Raw genomic sequence first — 23,298 nt, forward strand, 5'->3', positions numbered from 1 at the left:
GGTCTTTACCAATCTCAGAAAATGTTTACAATTTGATGGCTGAAAAATAAATGATGCTTTAATTTTCATTTTCTAGATAAGTAAATAGATTGACTACTTTTTCCTGTTTATGAGACTTTTTAATTTCCTCTTCTATGAATTATCTTTTCATACCCTTTCCCATATTTCCATGAAGTCTACTATCTTTTCTCATTAATTCATAGGAGCATGGATTGCACTGTGGTCCAGGCACAGTTGGGGTCAGGAGCCCATTACCTGAGAATTCAAAGCTGGGGTCTGGGCTAGGTCAGAGTGGGCCAGTTTGGGGTAGGGAGGCAGTAGGGGGCTTAAGGCAGATCCAGGAATGGGTCAGGGCCAGGGTCAGAACTGGGCTGAAGTGGGGAGTAAGGGCAGGGTCAGGGCGGGGTCAGGGCCGGGGTCAGGGAGGGGTCAGGTTGAGTTCAGGGACCCTGGCGATGGGCAAGGAGAAGTGGACACGTGGAGGCCGAGGCCCAGGTTGGCCAGTGGCCCTGCTCTGGCTACTGCTGCTACTGCCCTTGGCCCCCCCGAGGCTGGGACGATCCCTGGCCACGGCCACAGCTCCAGGCCAGACAGTGGCGAGCGGGGCCCCCGCCCCCACGGTGCAGCGGTTGGCCCCGGGAGTCCCAGGTACAGGGGCGGCGTGGTGTGGGTGAATTCTGGACACTGCTGGGCTGGGACCGGATCCAGTGCCCGGGGTCACCCGGGTCGTCCTCCCCTTCCCTAGGCAGCCCAGAGACCGCTCCGCCTAGGGGGGTCTTGGGCGCCTCCTCCACCCGGGCCTCCGGTGGGAACCGCCCCAGGACGGAGGGGGCTGGGGGGGCGCTGGGTGGAGGAGAGCACCAGGAACACCGAATGAGGGGCCCTGAGTCAGGCCCAGAGTCCCAGTCCCCTTCGTGAGGCACAAGCACAGCCCTGGACAAGGATGCTCCTCTCAGAGCGTCTGGATACACCCCTGAGCCCCATCCTCCTCAGGTGTGAGTCCTAGAACCAGGGTCATAGTCCTAGCTCACCCCTCTTCTTTTCCTTTACAACTGCACTCGACATTCAATGTTACTTCATATTAGCTCCATATGTGTGCATCATAGTGCTTAGACATCTATATACTTTATGAAATAATTCCCTATTAAGTCTAGTACCCACCTGGCATCCTACATCGTTATTACAACGGTATTGACTGTATTCCCTTCTCTGCACTTTACAGCCTCCTGACATTTTTCACCTGAGGATATGTTTTTCATTGATTTTTAGAGAGAATAAGAGGGAGGGAGATGGGGAGGGACAGAGAGAGGGGGAGAGTGATAGAGGGAAACATTAATGTGAGAGAGACGCACCGATTGATTGCCTCCCAGACATCTGGACTGGGGCTGGGTATGTGGTCTTAACTGGAAGTCAAACTGAGGACCCTTTGGTGTATGGGTTGATGCCCTAACCACTTAGAAACACTTTCCCTTACAATACATTTTTAGTTTGAAGTAGTCCCATTTGTTTGTTTTTTATTTTGTTTCCTTTGCCCAAGGAGGTATATAGAAAAAAATTACTAAAATAAATGTCAGAGAGTTTACTGTCTATGTTTTCTTATAGAAATTTTGTGCTTTGGGTCTTGTATTTTAGTCTTTAAACCATGTTGAATTTATGCTTGTATATGGTGTAAGAAGGTGGTATATTTTTCTTTCTCCCTCTCTTTCTCTTATTTTTTCACATGTATCTGTCCAGGCTTTTCAATACCATTTACTGAATGAACTGTCTTTACCCCACTGTGTATTATTGCCTTATTTTAATAAGTTAATTGGGCATATAAATGTGGATTTATTTCTGAGCTCTTTATTCAGTTCCATTGATATATGTACCTATTTTTTATGCCAACACCATGCTGTTTTGATACTATAGCTTTGTAGTGCAATTTGATATCAGGTAGCATGATACCTCCAAGTTTGTTCTTTTATCTCAAGGTTTCTGTGGCTAGTCAGGGAAATTTGTTCCATATAAATTTTAGAATTATGTATTCTAGTTCTGTGAAAAAAATGCAAGTGGTATTTTGATAGGGATTGCATTGAATCTATAGATTGCTTTGGGTAATATGGACATTTATGTGGTGTGAATTCTTTCTATCCATGAGCACAGTATATGCTTTCACTTGTTTGTATCTTCTTCAATTTCTTTCTTCAATATCTTATAATTTTCTAAGTACAGATCTTGTCCCTTCTTGGCTAAATTTATTTCTAGGTGGGGTTTTTAATGCAGTTTTAAATGGGATTGCTTTCTTAATTTCTCTTTATGATAGCTTGTTATTGGTATATAAAAATGAAGTAATTTTTATATCCTACTACTTTACTATTGATAAATTCATTTATCAGTTCTAGTAGTTTTTGGTGGAATCTTTAGGGTTCTTTCTATATGGTATCATGTCATCTGCAAATGATGATAATTTTACTTCTTCCTTTCCAAGTTTGATGCCCTTTATTTCTTTTTCCTGTCTTATTGCTGTGGCTAGGATGTTCAATACTATTTTGAATAAAAGTGGTGAAAGAGCACATCCTTGCCTTGTTCCTGATCTTAGGGGAAATACTTTTTGCTTTTCACAGTTGACTATGTTAGCTGTGTTTTTGTCATATATGGCCTTTATGTTGAGGTCTGCTCCCTCTATTCCAACTTTGCTGAATGTTTTTAATTATAAGTATATGGTGGATTTTATCAAATGCTTTTTCTGAATCTATTGATATGATCATATGAATTTTTTTATCCTTCATTTTGTTTATGTGGTGCATCACATTAATTGGTTTATAGATACTGACCCAATCTTGCATTCCAGGAATAAATCCCACTTGGTCATGGTATATGATCTTTTTCATGTATTGCTAAATCCAGCTTACTATTAAAAAAAAAAAGAATTTTGGACCTATGTTTATCAAGAACATTGGCTTATAATTTTCTATTTTGGTAATATCTTCGGTTTTGGAATCAAGGAAGTGATGGCTCATAAAATGAGCTTGGGAGGCTTCTCTCCTCTGGGAGTTTCGGAATTCTTTGAGAAAGATAGGTGTTAGTTCTTCTTTGAATGTTTGACAAAATTTGCCTGTGAAGCCATCTGATCCAGACTTTTGTTTTTTGGAAGTAATTTTTAAAATTACTATTACTGTTTTTCAGATGCTTTGTTTCTCTTGATTCAGTCTTAGGATTTTGTAGCTTGCTAGGAATTTATCAATTTCTTCCAGATTGTACAAAGCATTGGCCTACAATTGTTTGTGTTATTTATTTATTTTTATAAACCTTTGTATTTCTGTGGTCACTTCTCTTTTGTCGGATCTAGTAATACTTAATGTCGTTTTTAAACATTCGTTTAAAATCTTGCTTGGCGTTGACTTGTATTGACATAACCTTCAAACACGTGGTATCTACAGAACGTGTGAAGTGCAATTAACAAGTTTTGCTTGAAGAAGTTTGTGTTTGGTTTGGTTTTTGTTGCAAAACTAGGGCTAAGAAGATGGCGGATGAAGAGCATATTCGGCACTGCATGCTTTACGTGTTCTAATTAGGAAGAAAAGCAAGTGAAGCTGCAAAAAACATCTGTAGTGCTCTTGGTCAAGATGCAGTTAGCGCCAGAAAATGCCAGCGTTGGTTTCAGAAATTTCGCTAGGGAAATTTTTCATTAGATGACAAGAGTGGTCGAGGCCGTGTGTCCAATTTTGATCAAGAAGCTCTTCAAGCTCTTTTGGTGCAAAATCCTCAAATTACCCAACAAGAGCTTGCGACAACTTTAAATTGTTCACAAAAAAACAATTTCCAATCAATTGCGTGCACTTAGCAAAGTCCAAAAGTTTGGAAAATGGGTTCCTCATGAGTTGACCGACAACAACCGTAATCAAAGAGTCACAATTTGCAGTTCGCTCCTCTCTCGTCAAAACCGTTTGCCGTTTTTAGAGCAAATTGTTACCGGAGATGAAGAATGGGTGCTGTATGTTAATTTGAAAAGGCGGCCTCAATGGTTGGACAAAAATGAGGCTCCACAGCCCACGCCAAAACCTGACTTGCATGCGAAAAAAGTGATGTTGTGTGTTTGGTGGAATTTTAAAGGAATTCTTCATTATGAACTTTTACCAATTAACCAAACCATTACAAGTGCAGTGTATAGTGCCCAATTGGAAAGGTTATCCCAAGCTTTAAGAGAAAAAGAACCCGCGCTGATTAATCGGAAGGGCGTAATTCTTCACCACAATAACGCAAGACCGCATACTGCAAGAATCACTGCTGAAAAACTGCGCCAGTTGGAATGGGAAGTTCTCCCTCAACCTGCATATTCTCCTGATATTGCCCCTTCCGATTACCATTTGTTTGGTTCTTTGCAAAACTTTCTTCTTGGAAAAAAATTTAATAATGAAGAATGCCTCAAAAATGCATTGACTGAATTTTTTGCATCAAAATCACAAGAATTTTACAACAGAGGGATTAAAATGCTTCCTGAGCGTTGGGCACAAGTATTAGAAAACAACGGCAACTATATTGTTGATTAAATTTTGTTGTATTGTTTAAATAAATTCGATTTTTAAAAGGTATTAGAAAACGACATTAATTATTACTAGACCTATTATTTCTGTTTTTATTTATTTGGGTTCTTTCTCCTTTTTTCTTGATAGGCTTTGTTTAAGCTTTATCCATTTAAAAAAAAATTTTTTTCAGAGAGCCAGCTATTGGTTTCATTGATGTTTTGTAATGCTTTTTAGAACTCTTATTTTGTTCATTTCTACTCTGTTATTATTTTCTTCCTTCTATTCACTTTGAGCTTTATTTGTTGTTCTTATTCTAGTTTCTTTAGGAAGTTTAGATTGTGTAAGGTTATATTGTATATTTGAATTTTTTTTTTGTTTCTTGAGAGAGGCCTGAATTTCCCTCTTAGAACTGCTTTTGCTGGGTCCCATAGATTTGGGGGCATTATGTTTTTACTTTCATTTTTCTCAAAGTATCTTGATATATATGGAATATTTCAGAGAGGAAGGGAGAGGGAGATAGAGACAGAAACATCAATGATTAGAGGTAATCATTGACCGCTGTGTCCTGCACACCCTTACTGGATATCGAGCCCACAACCCAGGCATATGCCCTGACCATGAATTGAACTGTGACCTCTTGGTTCATAGGTTGACACTCAACCACTGAGCTACAGTGGCTGACTCTCCTAAAGTATCTTTTGATTTCTTTTTTTGAACTTGTTGTTAACTCATTAATTGTTTAGTAGCACGTTATTTAACATCCATGTGTTTGTGTGTTTTTCAGTTTTTTTCTTACAATTGATTGCTAGTTTCACTACATTGTGGTTGGGGAAGATATCACATGTGTCAAACACAAGGCCCGCGGGCCAAATCCGTCCCGCCAGGCCTTGCAATGTGGCCCGCACCGCGCTATCATCACTGCACTCCGCTGCGTTTCCATCACAATGACAGTTTATGACTGTTCAGTAAACCATTCGGCTCGCGATTTAGGCTGGATTTTAGATTTTGGCCCCTTCTCTGATTGAGTTCGACACCCCTAATTTAGATCCTCTTAAATTAATTCAGACTCTTTTTCTGTCCTAATATGTGGTCTAATTTATAGAGTATTCTATGTGTGTTTTGAAAGAATGTACGTTTTGCTGCTTTGAGATGAAATGCTCCAAAAATATCAATTTAAGTCATCTGGTGTAATCTGCCATTTTAGGCTGCTGTTTCCTTGTAGATTTTCTATTTGGATGATCTATCTATCCATTGATGTCAATGAGTTGTTAAAAGTCCCCTAGAATTACTGTGTTACTGTCAAACTCTTTTTTTATGTCCCTCAATATTTGCTTTATAAATTTAGGAGCTCCAACAGTGCTACCTCCTCTTCTTTGAGAAATGGAGAATCTTGCTTCATAGAGGGGGAATGAATTCCTCCCCACAGCATCAGGCTCCTGCCTGTGAACCTCTGCCTGAGATACTGGGGTAAGGTGGAGAGGCACAGACACTTAGAAGCCACTATCTTGAGCAAGGCACGTTGTTACCCTCTGAGACCTTTAGGTCTTTGCTCTTTAGAGTGTGTGTAGCATGTCCTATTGGGGAAATAGGGTCTGTGATATGTGAGCCCTTGGAAGGCCCACTTTGAGGTATCTGTCACCCAGTAGATGCTTGCCGTGGCCGCCTATGCTCCCTTTGTCCAACCCTACAGGGTTTACTCAGCTGTTCTCTGCTGCCCAGTCCTTAGCAGCAGCCAGTGAAGCAGAACCAGGGAGCCCTGTGATTTTTGCTACTTGACCCTTGGCCTTGCTTTTTCCATGTGTTTAGGTGGAGAAGAGCCTCCCTGGTGGTGGCATTTGGAATACCACCAGTTTCTCTATCATAGGCCAGGGGAATTTCTCCACAGTGTGTGGGAAGCCCAAGGTGATGGGGAAGATCTATGGTGGCCAGGACGTGGAGGCTGGCCAGTGGCCATGGCAGGCCAGTCTTCTGTACCATAACACACACATCTGTGGAGCTGTTCTCATCGACTCCTGCTGGCTGGTTTCCACTGCCCACTGCTTTCTCAAGTGAGTCCTCCTTCTTGGGTCTCCAGCAGATGAGATGGTGGGGGGGGGAGGGGAGGTGCAGGGAAAGAGGAATAAAGGGGTGATGAATGTCTTCACAACCTAAAATGTCTTTCCCACTCACCTGCCCAGATCCTCCTCATCCTTTATCCTGAGCCCCTTTGCCTGTCCAGCAAGAGTTGGCAGTGCCCATCTAAGCTGCCATACACTGTGGACTGGCTCTTTGCTGACTCAGAGAATGGTTTCTGCTTAATGTCCTCGTATTCCTGACTGGGTAGGGGCCTGGGGTTTCAAGGACAGCCAACCACTAGGCAATTCTCATCACTTCAGAAAAAGTGCATGCCTGGCAGGTTCCGTTGTGCCAGACTGAGTGTGACTCTCTGACGTTAGAGAGTGACATGGCCACTCAGGAATCTTAACTCCTCTGGTCCTTCTGTGCCTGGCTCAGGGCCTAGTTTCTAAACAGGCAAGGAAGGAACCCAAGGGAACAGAGGCATCACAGCCTAAGTCAAAAAGTTGGAGCTCGTGTATCAACTGGCTTTGAGAGCCCAGAGTCCTATTGGCACCTTCTCTGTGCCACGCTCCATGTGACACCCATGCCTCTATTCTGTCAGGAAAGAAAGCCCAACATGGGGTGAGAAGGGCTGACCTCTCCGGAGACTGGCCTGAGGAGGGGCTTTCCTGAGAAGGGTTTTGGTATGAGGAGTTCGGGGAAGGGTTTTCCAGGTGGATGAGCCATGTGAACAAAGTCAGGAGGTGGGAAGCTTTATCACTCGTGTTCAGGGAACAAGGTGAGGTTTTGATTCCTGCACTCATTTGCTCACTTACACATCTTTTGAGAGTGCTTATAACAAGCAGCCCTTGGGCGAGAAAGTGTTTTAAGAATGGATGGGCAGGAGGTATAGGTCATGGGAGACTTGAGAAGGGTCAGGTTAGAGCTAGGAATGAACCAAAGCTTTGATGTGATAGTCCCACCAAAGACAATTTCAGCATTAGGAATCTCTGTTCCTTCAATTATAGGGTATGATGGGGAAGTAGACTATCAATCAGCTTCAAGAAAGAAGGGCTTCTGACAGTGTGAAAGGGGAGAGAGATGCTGCCTGCACCATGTAGGACAGAGGGGTCCACAGGAATGTGTGCAGTTAAGCAAGGATGCAGGGAGAGAGAGCTGGTTCACATACTCAGAGATGATGGTGACTGTGGGCCATTCCCCTTCAGTAAATCCAGTGCCCCAAAGGACTACCAGGTTCTGTTGGGAAGCACCCAGCTATATCAGCACACGCAGCATGCTCAGAAGATGTCTGTGAACAGGATTATCATGCACCCAGACTTTGAGAAGTTCCATCCCTTCGGGAATGACATAGCCATGTTGCAACTACACCTGCCTGTGAACTTCACCTCCTACATCAGCCCTGCCTGCCTCCCAACCCCTGGACTACAGCTGCCTAGCCACTCGTCCTGCTGGATAACAGGCTGGGGAATGCTCAGCGAGGACAGTGAGAGGGTGTGGGAGAGGTTGTGGGATGAAAATGGGGAAGGGGAGAGGAAGGAAGGGAAAAGAAGGGGGGAGGAGAGAGGCAGGAAGAAGGGAGGAATAGCTGAGAGTGTAATGTCCCCACACAAAGATGCCACTGGTCCTTGGCCCTCTATGCCTCTTTTCCAAAGGCCTGGACTGTTCTAGTTCTAGTTTTGAAAAGTGTGTGATTCTAAAGGATCTTTGAGATTTGGAATCAGCCATAGATCTGAGATGACTTCATTCTACTTGAAGGTCATGCTGGGGTCTGTCCCATTCCAGGCCACTGCCCAGCACCCAACTTTCCCATTACCAGAGAAGGCGTTTGGAAAAATGGGGGGGGGGGACTCACACAAAAAACCACACACACATTTATGGCTGCTAGCTCCTGATATTGCATAATCAAGTTAGAATGATCACCACCTAAGAACCTCTCAGAACTTCACTTTGGCAAATTGTCTACTTCACGAGCTTATTAGGTGAATTGAATAACACAGAAAAAGAAGGTTTATTTTTAGATTGAAAGGAGAAATATAGGGAAAGACCTGTGGACAGAAGTGCTTATGAAATAAAAGAGTGTTAATAATTTGGAGAAATTCTCATGGTGTAAAGGGAAATGTAATATTGATATATATTTGTAATTATTTGTCAGGTCATAATTTGGCATGGTCTTTCTCAACAGAAGTGCTACAGGCATTTTGTACAGACCATATGTTCAGGGGATAGGAGATGCCAGTATCTATGGTCTTTGCCTACTAAATTTTAGAAACTCCCCCTAATCATAGGACAACCCAATATATTCATTCATCCTCTCTCTCTTCACACACACACACACACACACACACACACACACACACAGCTCACATGCATTTGCAATTCACACACACACACGCACACAGTCTGGTTCTTTCTTGATAGAGGGCACCACATCTCACTTGTTCTAAGATCATCGAACCTGGCACCTGGTAGCTACTTCATTGCTGCCACCCTGGTTCAGAAATATGTTATATGAATAAAGACTGCAGGCAAGATCTACTCTTGCCTGGACCTCCAGACTGGTCTTCCAACTCCGACCCTGTGTTCTCTGCTTTAGTCTCTACACAGTTGACTACTTGCTTTAAAACATGAGCCAAGTCACTTTCCCACTAAGCACCCTAAGTGCCTTGTTATTTGTGCTTAGAAAACAATATAAACTCTATAACTTAGCTATCAGCCCCTGCATGATGTTGGCTCCCATCACTCTCTGCCTCATCTCCTACTACATCCCTCACACACACCATCACAGCCATAAGGACTCCTTCCTGCCTTAAGCATGCCAAACATCTTAGGGTCTTGAGCTTGGCTCTCTTCTCGGCCTCACTGGCTCACCCTAATAATCTTTGCATGACTCATTTCTACTTTACTTTTACAACTTAGCCCCTCCTCTGAGGAGTTGTACTTAATCACATGAGCTAAAATAGATAATCCCTACTGTCACATCTTCCTGTTTTATTTACTTCACACTACTTATTAGATGTAAAATAATTATATTTACATCACTCACCCTGTCTCTCCCAACAAAAATGTTTCTTTGTATCACTAGTGTTTAAAAGATAACCAGCAGAAAGATAGATGAGTAGATGAGTAACTGGAAGAGAGGATGGATTGGGGGGGGGGTGTAGGTGGGATGATGGGTAGTAGAAGGGAAGATTGATGGGTGGGTGGATGGGTGATGAATAGATGGAGTGAGCAGATATATTGATAGATGGAGATAAGGATGGATAGGAGAATGATAGAGGGTTGGATGAAATGGTGAGTGATGAGCAAGTGGATGGGAGGTGTGTGAATGAATGGCGATATGAAGAAAGATGGACAGGTGAATAGAGGAATTAATAGATGGAAGTAAGGGAAAGTTAATGACAGAAAAAATGGAGAATGTATGGGATTGTCATGAAAGGGTAGGTGGGTTGGTGAGTGGTTGCTAAGCCTCAGTGAATGGCATGTGTTGGTAGGATTTGCCTTTTATCTTTGTGGAATAGAAGAAGTATGGTCTATTGTTATGAGAGAGGTGGAGGGAATAGGATGAGTTTAAAAATGTTTGAGAAACAGGACAGAAGTGATAGAGGATGGGTAGAGGCTGAAACCATGTTGCATGCTCAGGTGTGCTGAGAGGCAGTGTGTGGGAGGCAGTCGTTAGCACTAAGAGAGTGGGGTTCAGAGAAGCCTGGTCTCTCCAGCTAGGCTACAGTGCACTTCACTGATCTCCTTATTCTCACAGAGCAACTACTCCCACCCTTCCATCTCCAGGAGGGCAAGGTGGGTCTTGTTGAGAACAAGTTATGTAATATGTTATATGGACAAAGACTTGGCAAAGACAAGACCTACTCTGTGCATGAGGAGATGCTGTGTGCCGGGGACTTCTTGACAGGAAAGGCCATCTGCCAAGTGAGTGAGTCCATTTCTGTTCTACTTTTTCCTGAGTTCAGGGCCTCAGTTTCCCCAGGGATGCCTATATTCTCTCTACTCTCTTTGTGAGACCCCTGGTACTTCCAGTTTCCTCCCTTTGCATGTCTTTCCTGGGCTCCATCCCTCAGCAGTATCTCCCAGGCTGGTTCCTTCCTCTGCCCATTCCCCATGACACTGCTGCTGGAAGGCCTTCAAACAGTATCTATTTTTAAAAATATATATATTTTTATTGATTTCAGAGAGGAAAGAAAAGGGAGAGAGAGATAGAAACGTCAATGATGAGAGAGAATCATTTATTGGCTGCCTTCTGCATGTCCTTTACTGCAACCTTTGACGGGAATCGAACCCAGAACCCTTCAGTCCACAAGCCAATGCTCTATCCACTGAGATAAACCAGCTAGGGCAAATATTGATAGCATCTATTTTTAAAGCATATTTAAAAATTTTTATTGAAATATAATGTACATTCAAAAGAATATATCATTACTAAGTATATAATTTAATGTTCACATACTGACATATCTGACCTACTCCCCAGATGCCCTGCTCATGCCCCCTTCCTCTCACCAGCACCTCAGCGAACCAATATCTTCACTTTTAACACCTTAGATTAAATTCCTAATTTTAAATAAGTGGAATTTATTCCAATTTATTCATCATTTGTGTCTTAACATTGTATTTGCTCTTTTACATGTCTCTTCCCTGTGACCTCAGTGTCCTCCTTCATAGTGTGGATCCAGAGGCTTCCTTCACCAAATTGTTGAAAGGATGGTGTAGAGGGTTGAATAGTGTTTCCCAAATTCATGTTATTTGGAACCTCAAGATGTGACCTCATTTGGTCTCTGCCATTGTGATTAATGAAGAATCTTGAGATGAGACGATTGTGAATTTAGAGCAGGCCCTGAATTCAGTGACTGATGTTCATATAAGAAGAGGGAAAGACACAGAGACATTTGTCTACAGACTTCTGGCCTCCAGATCTGTGAGAAAACAAACTTTCATTGTTCTTGTAAGTCTCCAGTTTGTGGTAAGGTGTTGTAACAGCCCCAGGAAAGGCAGACAGGAGCAATGAGATGCACCTAACCCATGGGAAGGCTTTGTGTTCAGCTGTTTTCAGTCCTGCCCGGTGAGCTGCTGAGTCAGAGAGTGGAAGGTTGGCCACCTGCCCTGTGGAGAAAGTAGACCAGGTGTCTTGGTTTCCAGTCCATATGGACCTGCTGACTCTCTGCCCTGGCCCATCCTCCTCACAATTAGCTGCACCCAGAGGTGGAGCAAAGGGCTCAGCCTCTGAGTCCCCATCTGGCACTCACCCTACATCTCCCTTCCAGTCTTGTCCTACACCTGCCTTCTTCTGTAAAGGCCATGCCCATGGAGCTCAGGGCCAGTGCACTTTGCCTGCCCCTTGACCCTGCTCCTCCTCTAGTTTCTTCCCAGGCTGAGGACACAAATGTGCTGGATACTGGGAGTCTATCCCTCCTCCCTCAGCCTTTAGTTACCACAGTCTGTCCTTGATATCACAACTGGATTCATCTTCTAGATTCATCTTCACCTGTTCTGGACACCATTCTCCACTCTGGGCTTCCTTACATAGGGCACTCAGAAACAGCTCTAAGGAGAGTTGGGACTACATAGTGATTTGGAGCTCAGACTGTGGGGCAGGACATAGCTGGTTCCAGTCTTCAATCTGTTGTTTATTGGCACTGTGACCGTAGCTATGTTTCCCCACCTATGAAATGGGGTTGCTAACAGCCTCCACTTATTAAGGTTTGGTACCTGGCATTTAAAAGGTGGTTAATAAGTGCTGGCTTTCATTTTCCTCCCTGGTCTGCCTCTCACTATCTGAGTTATACTTGTTCTTCTGGGTCTGTCTTATACCTGTCCTCTCACCCAAGGTGGAATTCACTGCCCTGCCCTACTGGACACACACACACACACACACACACACACACACACACACAGAGTTTGCTCTGTCTCTAAGCTAGTGTATGGCATACGTCAGTGCTGGTGTTTACTCTGCCTTCTGAGAGCTCCCCTGGGAAGGAGGCTATTGGAGTCTTTACAGACTCTTTTAGTCTGGCCCAGAATCCATTGTCATTTGGTAGCTGCATAGCTCACCTATGTGTATCCTGAGGCTTGGAGTGGACAGGGACCACTTCCCTAGGCAGAGACCAGGTTTTCCCCTGGCCTCGGGCAGCTGAGGGCGGGCACACTGAAGGGAAGAGCTGCAGCAGTGATGGTGCAGTCTCACTGTCCAAGAAAACCTCATGTGTGAGCTTCCCGGAGCTACTATGACATACACCTCAAACAGGATGATTAAAACAACAGAAATTTATCGTCGTACACATCTGCTGGTTCAGAGACTAAAATCAAGGTGTGGGTGAGTCTGGTTCCATCTGGAGGCTCTAGGGGAGAATGTTTCCTTACTCCTCCTGGCTTTTAGAGGCTGCCCACATTCATTGGCTCTTGGCTTCATCCTACTCCTCAAAAGCATCACTCCAGCCTCTGCTCTTGTTGTCACATCACCTTTTCTGACTCTGACCTCCTGCCTCCCACTTTCCTCATGGGGACCTTGCGATTACATTGGACTTTCCCAGATGATCCTGGGTAACCTTCCTCTTTCAAAATCCCCAATTCAACCACATGGGCAAAGCGTCTTTTGCTGTGCAAGGTAACACAATCACAAGTTCCAGGGATGGGGTCATTCTTTGCCAACAAGAACCCTTCTCTCTCCTTCTAGCCACCATTCTCCAGCCCTATCTTCCAGCTTGGGAGCTTACTTCTTATCTCACCAAGAGCATTGGAGCAGTCAGACTATCACCTGCTCATCTATCAGTTCTGCATCCTGCACCCTTCATCCTTCATCTCTGCTGAATCTCATGTCCAGCTGACCCCTCCAGGGCACTGGATGCCCAAGGCTTTCCAGCTATTTCCCCTGTCTTCCCCTTTCATGGCTACTGTGTGAATTCACAGCAGCAATCTCCTCCTGCTATTGCCCAATTTTTCTGTCTTTTCCCCCAAAAGACTCCTGGGACAGTAGTGAGTCTCTGACTCACTCTACCCATTTGTGTACCCACCATGCCACCAAAGCCTGTGGCCAAAGTCCCCACCAGCCTTGTTCTTGCCAGAGCAAGATTTTCCTGAGTCTTCTCACTCAGAACATCAAGAGGTCTCACTCACATTACCTGGGCCCCAAACTGAATAGCTGTTTTGCTCTTCTCCTGGTCACCTCCCCACCCGCCATGAAATGCTGGCGATCCCAGGGCCTCATGCTCAGCCTGCACCAACTCTCTCTGCACCTTCTAACTGGTTGGTGAAGGAGGCTTAGATTTAATAGGTCCTCTTGACTCCTACTTCAAAATATTATCCAAAATCTGACTTCCTCAGCACTCTGGTCACTGCCCATCAGTAACTGCTCTCCCCCTGTGGTCACCTTCTGACTGGTCTTCCCCCTTTATCTCATGCTCAGCACTGTCCATTCTCCAGCACAGCATAAGGACACACCTAGACAGATCAGGTCATCCTCTCCCCACCCCTGAGTATAGCTCTCCCCTGGGAAAAAACCTAACCCCTTTGGTATAAGGCCTTGTGACCCACAGCCTCTCTACACACCCTGCTCCCCACAAAGCCAGCCTCACTGCTCTTTTCCCCATTCATCCGGAAAGTCCACTTTCCTCATTTGCACTTAGATTCCCTCTGCTCCTGCATCAGAAATGTAGGTTCTTTTCTGTTTAGACTATCAGCTCAAAAAAGCCTTATGTCACTACCAGATGAGAGACCCTCCCCATCCCTGTCCCTATCCCTTCCATGGCTTGTTGTCACATTGATCATATTGGGCAAATTGGCTTGTTTACAAAGAACAATGAGGGAAGAGCCTTATTTTATCACCCCTGTGCTCTCAAGTGCAGAGACTGCCATGGATCCACGTCATGCAGGTTGGATGGGTGGGTGGAAGAGTGACCAAGCTTGGTTGTGATCCTTGCTCCTGCACCTTCCAAGGATGAGAGTTTACCTTTGGCCAATGAAGTGAGGGGACTTATAACAAGGTAGTCCTTCCATGATAGCCTCTTAGGACCCCAGTAAACCCCATAAGCTTTCTGAGTACCACTTCCCACTCTCCCATCAATGCAGGTTGCCTCCACCAGACATCAACATACACATTTTCTAAAGAAGCTAATAGCAAACCAAATGCCTAAATGAATGAAAAATGAAGATGATGGCATAGTAGGTGGACTTTCTCACACTTCCTTCCTGAACCAAACTGGAAGTAAAACAAAATTGGAGGGAAATCTCCCTGAGTTACCAAATGAAGATTATCTGAAGAGGAGATTTTTATTCATGACTGGGCAGAGGAGGCGATCTTTAGACTTGTATGAAGGAGGAAGACATGAGAGGTGCTGGCCCACTCCCAAGTTTAGGGAGGGGTATCTCAGCAGTGGGAAGTTCCCCCAGAGAAGTGTGAAGCCTAGATCCCAGACTGGGCTCTGCAACTCAGAGTGCCAGAGATAGGAACAGGAGCCCAGGTAGCATCCAGCTCTGAAAGGCAGCAGGGTTTTTGCTTGCCAAGGAGGAAAAACAACACTTTTTAAAGGGCTAACATGCAAGATTTTATATTGCAGCCACTCACTCTGGTCTCTGGTGGATGGAGGGCAGTGCAGACTTGAGTCCTCTGAAGAGAGTCTTGAGTGGGTGGCTTTGGGTAGAGACATGGAGGAGCAACTGCCAGGATCCCTGTGCTAGGTATTCCTCTGATACTACAGCAGACGTTTTTCTTGAGAGGAGCAAGCAACATCAGCATGGAGAAAACCCACTACCCCACTCTCTGGAATCCTGCTCACTCCACCTTGCATCTTAAGCCCTGCTGAGGAGACAGCATCATAGGCCAGAGCATATAAGGCTGGGCAGACTTAGAGGGATTAGTGACTGGCTTTTAATGTTTTTTTTTTTTTTTTTCTACAAACTTCTCTACTTGATATTTTTTTCTACATTGTCTTCTAGCTCACTGATGTTGTCCTCTGCTTCTTCTAGTCTACTTTTGATGCTTTCTATTGAGTTCTTTACAGCAGTGATGTTATTTTTTGTTTCTTCTTGGTTCTTACTCATATTGTCAAATTTGTCTTCCATTCTTTTCAGCCACCTTATGACCATTTCTCTGAATTTTTTTTCTGACAGGTTGCTTACCTCTATTTTGTTTATTTCCTTTTCTGGTAATGCCTACTTTTCTTTCATATGTGGGCTGTTTCTTTGTCTTCCCATGGTCTCTCTTCTCCGGGTTCTGGTTATGTAGTTCTCTCTCTCCTAATCCCAGGCAAAATCTGGGATAAGGAGAGAGAGAACTTGGTGGAGTGTAGAGCTCTGAATCTGTGTGTTTGTGCCATTTGAGGACCAGTGCTCTGGGGTTCGCAGCTGTTCGGTGGGTTCTGCAGTTGTAGATTTTCAAGGCTTCCGATAACATCCACTTTTCTCTTCAAGAAGGTGTGGTCTTCATGTCTGAGCTGGTGGCTCCGGGAGGGAACCCAGCAGTAGTGGGAGCTGCCTGGTCAGGGGAGCCCCATCCAGCAGTCCCCCACCTTCTCCTTTACTCACCAACAGACACTCCCCATGCGACCTTCAGCTATTCTTTATATCTGCTCCAGGACAAGGTTTGAGACACATCTGTCTATTCTGCAGCCATTTTGTTTCCACAGTGACTGGCTTTTGAGAAGAGTCGTTCTTTTCACTTTCCCAGGACTCTGATTGGCACTTCCCTGTGGGAGAACCAATAGAAACACTCTCTTTGCTTTTGGCAGAACCAACCTCTGAACTTGAGATGCCCCACCCTTCAGCAACTGGGGGTTCTGCCCTGCTGAGATCAAGGAAGAAATCTGGTATAGACTCAGACTTGTGGCTCTGTGGCAGGGAAACACAGAAACAATCTCCCCTGAAGTATGCATGGCATATTCTCCTCACAGGAGATCCAGGGATCTCATCCTCCTGATTCAAGTGACTAAGTGGCAGCAGGCCAGGAAGTGGAGGCAGTAGAGGCAGATCTCAGGGTGACTTGGGACATTAGCTAACCCACCCCTATGCTCCATGCTGGTAAAGGCTAGCCTTAAATCATTCTACTGCTGTTTTTTTCTTTTTTTCTTTTATTATTCTTTTGGTAGTGTTTTGTTTGTGGTGGTGTTTTGTTTTGTTATTGTACTGTCAGCACCTATACAACTGCTTGCATGACATGGTCAGGGTTGAGCATCCCATCCATTCTGAAGGTAGATTCCACACACAAGTGGGCTAACAATAATCAGGACCCAATTATGCAGGAAGAACCACATAACCCTCACAAGGATCATCCGTAGAGCACCCAGCTCAGGAGATAAAGAGACTGTGCCACTGGGTCCTCAGGACACTTACTATATGAATGAGCCCACATACACTAGAGGTAATAGCAGTTCTATCTAATACATAGAAACAAGAGACAGATAAAACGGGGAGACAAAGAAACAACCCCCAAATGAAAGAACAGGGGAAAAAAGCTAAATGAAATGGAGGTAAGAAATCTATCAGATATAGAGCTCAAAGTAATCACTATAAGGATGTGCAAAGAACTTGGTGAAAATTACAACAGCATGAAAAAGGACATAGAAACCATGAAAAAGAATCACTCAGAAATGAAGAATATCATATCTGACATAAAAAATACAATGGAAAGAATAAAGGTTGGATAAAGCAGAGGATTAAATCAGTAATTTGGAATACAAGGTAGAAAAAAGATCACCCAATCAAAGCAGCAAAGAGAAAAAGAATTAAAAAATAATTAGGCTATTTTGCCCTGGTCAGTATGACTCATGGTTAGAGTGTCAACCCACACTCCAAGAGGTCAGGGATTTGATTTGTGGTCAAGGGCGTATACCTGGGTTGCAGGTTTGATAACTGGCCCTTGTCAAGGTGTGTGAGGGAGGCGACCTATCAATGTGTGTCTTTCGCATTGATGTTTCTCTCTAACTCTCTTCCACCCTCCCTCTCTCCCTGCCACTCTCCCTAAAAATCAATGGGGGAAAAATGTCCTTGGGTGAGGATAAACCAAAAAAAGTGTTTTAAAAGAGGAATTGAGACAACATAAAATGCAACAACATTTGTATCATAGAGATACCAGGAGAAAAAAGTACGTAAGGGATAGAAAACCTGTTTGAATCAATGATAACAGAAAACTTTCTTAACTGGTAAAAGAAAAAAGTCACACAAGTTCAGAGAGCACCAAGGATACCAATCAAGATGAACACAGAGACCCTCACTAAGACTCATTATAATTAAAATGGCAAAGGTTAAACACAAAGAGAGAAATTTAAAGGCAGCAAGGGAGAAAAAGTTAGTTAAATACAAGTGAGTTTCCACAAGGCTGTCAATTGATTTCTCAACAGAAACCTTCAGGCCAGAAATTATCATTATAAATAAATATTATATTATTTAAAGTTATAAAAAATAAGGACCTGAATCCAAGATTATTCTATCCAATAAGGCTATAATTTAAAATTGAAGGCAAAAAAGGCTAAAGGAATTCATTAATACCAAACCACCATTGGAAGAAATGTTAAAGGGACTGCTTTAAGAAGAAGAAATATGTATGTAGAGAAGAACCTAGGTACAAAGAAAAAGTGACAATGAATAAGTATCTAGCAATAATGACCTTAAATGTAAGTAGATTAAATGTTCCCATCATAAGACATAGGGTTGCTGAATGGATAAGAACACATGACTTGCTGTTTACAAGAGAATCACCTTAGAACAAAAGATTCACACTGAAAGTGAAGGGATAGATAATAATATTCAATTTAAATGGAAATAAAAGTATGCTAGGGTAGTATACTTGTATCTGACAAAACTGACTTCAAAACAAAGGCCATAAAAGGGACAAAGAGGATCACTACATAATACTAAAGGGTACTCTCAAACAAAAGGATACATCCCTGTTAAAAATATATGCACCCAATATAGGAACACCGAAATATATATATTTAAAAAACTATTGGTAGTCAGTGCATAGAGCTTTGGCCCCGCAGGTGGAAAGGTCCCAGTTTTAATTCCAAACAAGGGCATGTACCTTGGTTTCAGACTCCTCCCTGGCCCTGGCCCAGGCCCTGGTCCGGGTGCATGCAGGAGGCAACCAATTGATGTGTTTCTCTCTGTCTTTCCCTCTCTCTTCCACTTTCTCTAAAAATCAATGAAAAAATATCCTCAGTGAGGATTAAAAAACAAACAAACAAACAAACAGTAAACTATTGGTAGTCTTTAAGAGTGATATCAACAGCAATGCAGTAATAGTTGGGACTTCAACATCCCATTGACATCAATTGATAGATCTTACAGACAAAAAAATGAACAAGGAAACAGAGACCTTAAACAACACACTAAAACAAATAGGTTTAATTGATCTTTATATCGATAGAACATTTCACCCAAAGCAGCAGAATATACATTCTTCTGAAGGGCACATGGAACATTCTCAAAGATAGAGCACATGTTAGGACATAAAATAAGTCTTAACAAATTCAAAAATATTGAAATCATAGCAAGTATCTTCTCATATCACAATGGCATGAAACTAGAAATCAACAATAAAAATTTAAAAAAGCCAAACACTTGGAGGCTAAATAGCATGTTATTAAACAATGAATGGGTTACCAATGAGATCAAGAAAGATATGAAAAATTAAAAGTGAACAAATTAAAATGAACACACAACAACCCCAAATCTATGGGACATAGTGAAAGCAGTCGTAGAGGGACTACTTCAAGGAGCAAGAAAAATCTCAATCTAACTTTACACCTAAAAGAACCAGAAAATGAACAAGATAATCTCAGAGTAAGCACAGGAAAGAAATCATAAAGATTGGAATGGAAATAAGTGACATAGAAACTAAAAAACAAACAAACAAACAAAAACAAAACAAAAACAAAAACAAATGATCAATGAAACCAATAATTAGTTCTTTGAAAAGATAAAATATATTGAACCTTTAGCCAGACTCATTAAGAAACAGAGAGGACCCAAATACATAAATTCAGAAATGAAAGAGAAGAACTTAACTACTGACATCACAGAAATATAAAGAATAGTATGAAAGCATTAAGAAAAACTATATGCTAAAAATTTTGACAACCTAGGTGAAGAGGAAAAATTCCTAGAAACATACAATCTTTTAAAACTGAATCAGGAAGAATCAGAAAACCTGAATAGACAGATGACAACTAATGAAATTGAAACAGTAATCAGACATCTCCCAGCAAACCAAAGTCCTGGACCAGATGGTTTCACAGGTGAGTTTTACCAAACATTTCAAGAACTAACACCTATCCTTCTCAAACTATTCTCAAAAAGTCCAAGAGGAAGAAACACTTGCATGCCTTTTTTTTTTTTTTTTGAGGCCCAATATTATACTAATTCTAAAACCACAAATTATAGTCAATGTTTCTGATAAACATAGATGCTAAAATCCTTAACAAAATATTAGCAAATCAGATCTAGGAATACATTAAAAAGACCATTAACCATGAAAAACAGGATTTGGTCAGGAATGAAAGATTGGTGCATAATAAATGTAATATATCACACAAACAAGATGAAAGATAAAAATCACATTATCATATCGATAGATGCAGAAAATGCATTAGACAAAATCCAGCACCCATTTATGATAAAACCCTTAGCAAAGTGAGAATAGAAGGATCATACCTCATCATAAGAAAGGCCATATATGAAAAACTTATAGCCAACAACATATTCAATGTGCAAAAACTAAAAGCTTTTCTTTTAAGATCAGTAACAAGACAGGGACGTCTGTTTTCATACTCATATTCAACATAGTACTGGAAGTCTTAGCCAGAATGATCAGACAGGAAGAAGAAATAAAGGGCATCCAAACTGGAAAAGAGCAAGTAAAACTCTCATTATTTGCAGATGACATAATACTGTACATAGAAAACCCTAAAGACTCCACCAAAACAAACAAACAGACAAACAAAAAAACAACAACAAACTACTAAAATTAATAAATTAATTTGGCAAAGTAGCAGAATACAAAATCAATATCCAGAAATCAATGGCATTTTTACACACCAATAATGTACTCTCACAAAGAGAAATTAAAAATAATCTCATTTCCCATTGTAAAAAATAAGATACCTTGGAATAAACTTAGTCAAGGAGGTAAAAGACTGGTACTCGGAAAACTGAAGGACATCGCAAAAAGAAATAAAGGAAGATGCAAATAAGTGGAAGAATATACTGTGCTCATGGATTGGTGAAATTAACATAATTAAAATGTCCATACTACCTGAAGCAACTTATAGATTGAGCACAATTCCTATTAAACCACCAATGGCATATTACACAGATTTAGGTCAAATATTCCAAAAATGTATATGGAACCAAAAAAGACCCAAGGCAGACTCAGCAATCTTAAGAAAGAAGAATAAAGTTGAAGGGATCAGGATACCAAGTATCAAACTATACTACAAGGCCACTGTAATCAAAACAGCCTGGTACTGGCACAAGAACAGGCATTTCGACCAATGGAATGGAACAGAAAATTCAGAAGTCAACCCAAGCCATTATGCTCAAGTAATATTCCACAAAGGAGGCAAGAGCACACAATGGAGTCAAGACAGTCTCTTCAATAAATAGTTTTGGGAAACTTGAATAGGTACATAAAAAAAAGAAAAGAAAAAGAAACTAGACCACCAACTTACACCGTACAGGAAAATAAACTCAAAATGGATAAAAGACTTAAATGTAAGTCGGGAAACATGGAACAGACTGACAAATGTCAGAGGGAAGAGGCTAAAATACTGGATAAAAGGTGCTGAAAAGATTAGCAAAAGAACATATAAGGGAGAGGGGGCAGAGGCTTGGTGGAGGGAATGACCATGGGTGACATCCATAATAGTATCAACAATTAAAAAAAAATAAAAGGGGGTGGGGTGGGGAGAGGACCCAAATGGGGATATGCTACTGCAGCCCAGGGTGCAGCAAGAGTGAGGGTCGGTGGAGGCTTCAGCTTCCGGGCTTTGCTCACAGGCAGCATTCCGGGGCCCTGATGTGCAGCTGTCTCCTATTGGCCGTGCTCCCCTGGGCCTCTGGGCCGTTCGTAGGTCCAGGGCAGAGGGTGGGGTCCTTGTGTTGATAGATTTAGATCCAGGATCCTCTTGAGGGTCAATCTGAAGCTCTTTGAGCTGATTCCAGTGCCCACCAGGGTGACTTTGGTGGGGTTTGCAGTGGGACACTGGTGTCTGACTTTCACAGAGGCCCACCCTAGAGTAGCCTGGACAGGAGGCTCAGAAGCCCCATCTGGCCACTTGGTGTCTTAGTCTCTGTTGTCCCACTAACTCTCCTCTCTTTCTTAGGGCGATTCCGGGAGCCCCCTCACCTGTGACCTCCTCAATGCCTGGGTTCTGGTAGGGCTGGCCAGCTGGGGCTTGGACTGCCGACAACCCATCTACCCCAGCGTGTTCACCAATGTCACCTACTTTGCTGACTGGATCCGTGAGATCCAGAGGCTCACACCTCCTCCTGACCCCACAGCTGCTCTTCCTCAGACGGAACTTCCATACCGGCCTCTGCAGGCTGCAGGCTCTCCGGGGCCTGGCACGGCCCTCTTGCCTCCCCAGACCTGGCTCCTACTGCTGTCTGTGCTCAGGGCCTGAGGCAGGCCCTGCAGTGACTGGCCCAGCCCCTCTCCCCTGCTGTCTGCCTCAGCTCCAGGATCCATGTCTCCCCTCCCCACACCCCAGCTCTCAGTGTGTGCTTCCTTCTTGGCTTTCCTGTCCCTCAACTGCCACCCCAAACTAAGCCTGAAAAATAAAAACAAACAAAAGAGTCATTTTCCTCCCGTATCAGGATCCAGTTTTCTCTCCTGCACCTTAGAACTCACTCTTCCCTTGGGGTCAGTCATCTGACTCCGTGGGCAAGGAGGGGGCTGGGCAAGGATACTGTTCCAGGAGGAAGGCAGGGGTGCAACCCTGAGGGAGCCAGTCCTGAGCTGGGGAGAGAGCTGGGTGTCTGCACTCAGGTTCTGCTCCTGCTGGGGTGCTTGCAGGCCTTCAGTCACATCAGATAGTGTGGCTGCTGGTACAGATACCACAAATCCTATGTAATAGAAGCCTAATATGCAAATTGTCCTCACATGCGGTCATTCAACCAGGAGACCGAGAGTTAGACCGCTTGCTATGATGTGTGCTGACCATCAGGGGATGGTGTGGAGCATAGGGGCATTGATGACAACGGCGCTGGTAGCAGGCGGCAGTGGAGGTGCTGCCAGTCCCGATGGACCCTGATGAGAGCAGGACCCCGATGAGATCGGGACCCTATGAGAGCAGGACCATAGTGGGATGGTGGAGCAGGTGAGCAGGTGGTGCCAGGCCAAGGCGGGTGCAAGAGGGGCTGATCACCACTCTGATTGTCCCACAGATGGTGACCAGTGGCAGTGGCTGGGGCAGGAGTGTGGGGCTGCCACCAGGCTTTCAGGGAGCCAGGCAAGGAGGCCTGGCCTCAATTGATCACCCCACAGACAGGATGGTGGAGCAGGTGAAGGGGAGGTGCCAGGTGGGGCTGCAGGGTTGTAATGCTGGGGGTGGAGGTTGGGCCCGATCTCTGCAGGCTATCCTGAGGGATCCCAACTGTGCATGAATTCATGCACCAGGCTTCTAGTAATAAAGAATATGCGGACAGCTTAAACAACAGGAATTTATCATCTCTCAGTTCTGGAGGCTGGAAGTTCAAGGTCAAGGTAAGAGCAGAATTGATTTCTCCTGAGGCCTCT

The 23,298-nt window shown here is 43.5% G+C and overlaps 1 protein-coding gene across 1 annotated transcript; it reads left to right on the top strand.

The window, feature by feature from the left end:
* The first annotated feature begins 455 nt into the window (after nt 1-455).
* On the top strand, nt 456-22,332 carry LOC118708717 (putative serine protease 47). Its single transcript, XM_036420141.1, has 5 exons — nt 456-648; nt 6,370-6,553; nt 7,769-8,046; nt 10,321-10,487; nt 21,884-22,332. Exons 1-5 carry the CDS (start codon nt 456-458, stop codon nt 22,181-22,183), a joined length of 1,122 nt encoding a protein of 373 aa, XP_036276034.1. The 3' UTR covers nt 22,184-22,332.
* Nucleotides 22,333-23,298: the final 966 nt, after the last annotated feature.

The sequence above is a fragment of the Pipistrellus kuhlii genome, unplaced genomic scaffold (genome assembly GCF_014108245.1).
Source record: "Pipistrellus kuhlii isolate mPipKuh1 unplaced genomic scaffold, mPipKuh1.p scaffold_m20_p_62, whole genome shotgun sequence".
Classification (NCBI taxonomy): domain Eukaryota; kingdom Metazoa; phylum Chordata; class Mammalia; order Chiroptera; family Vespertilionidae; genus Pipistrellus; species Pipistrellus kuhlii.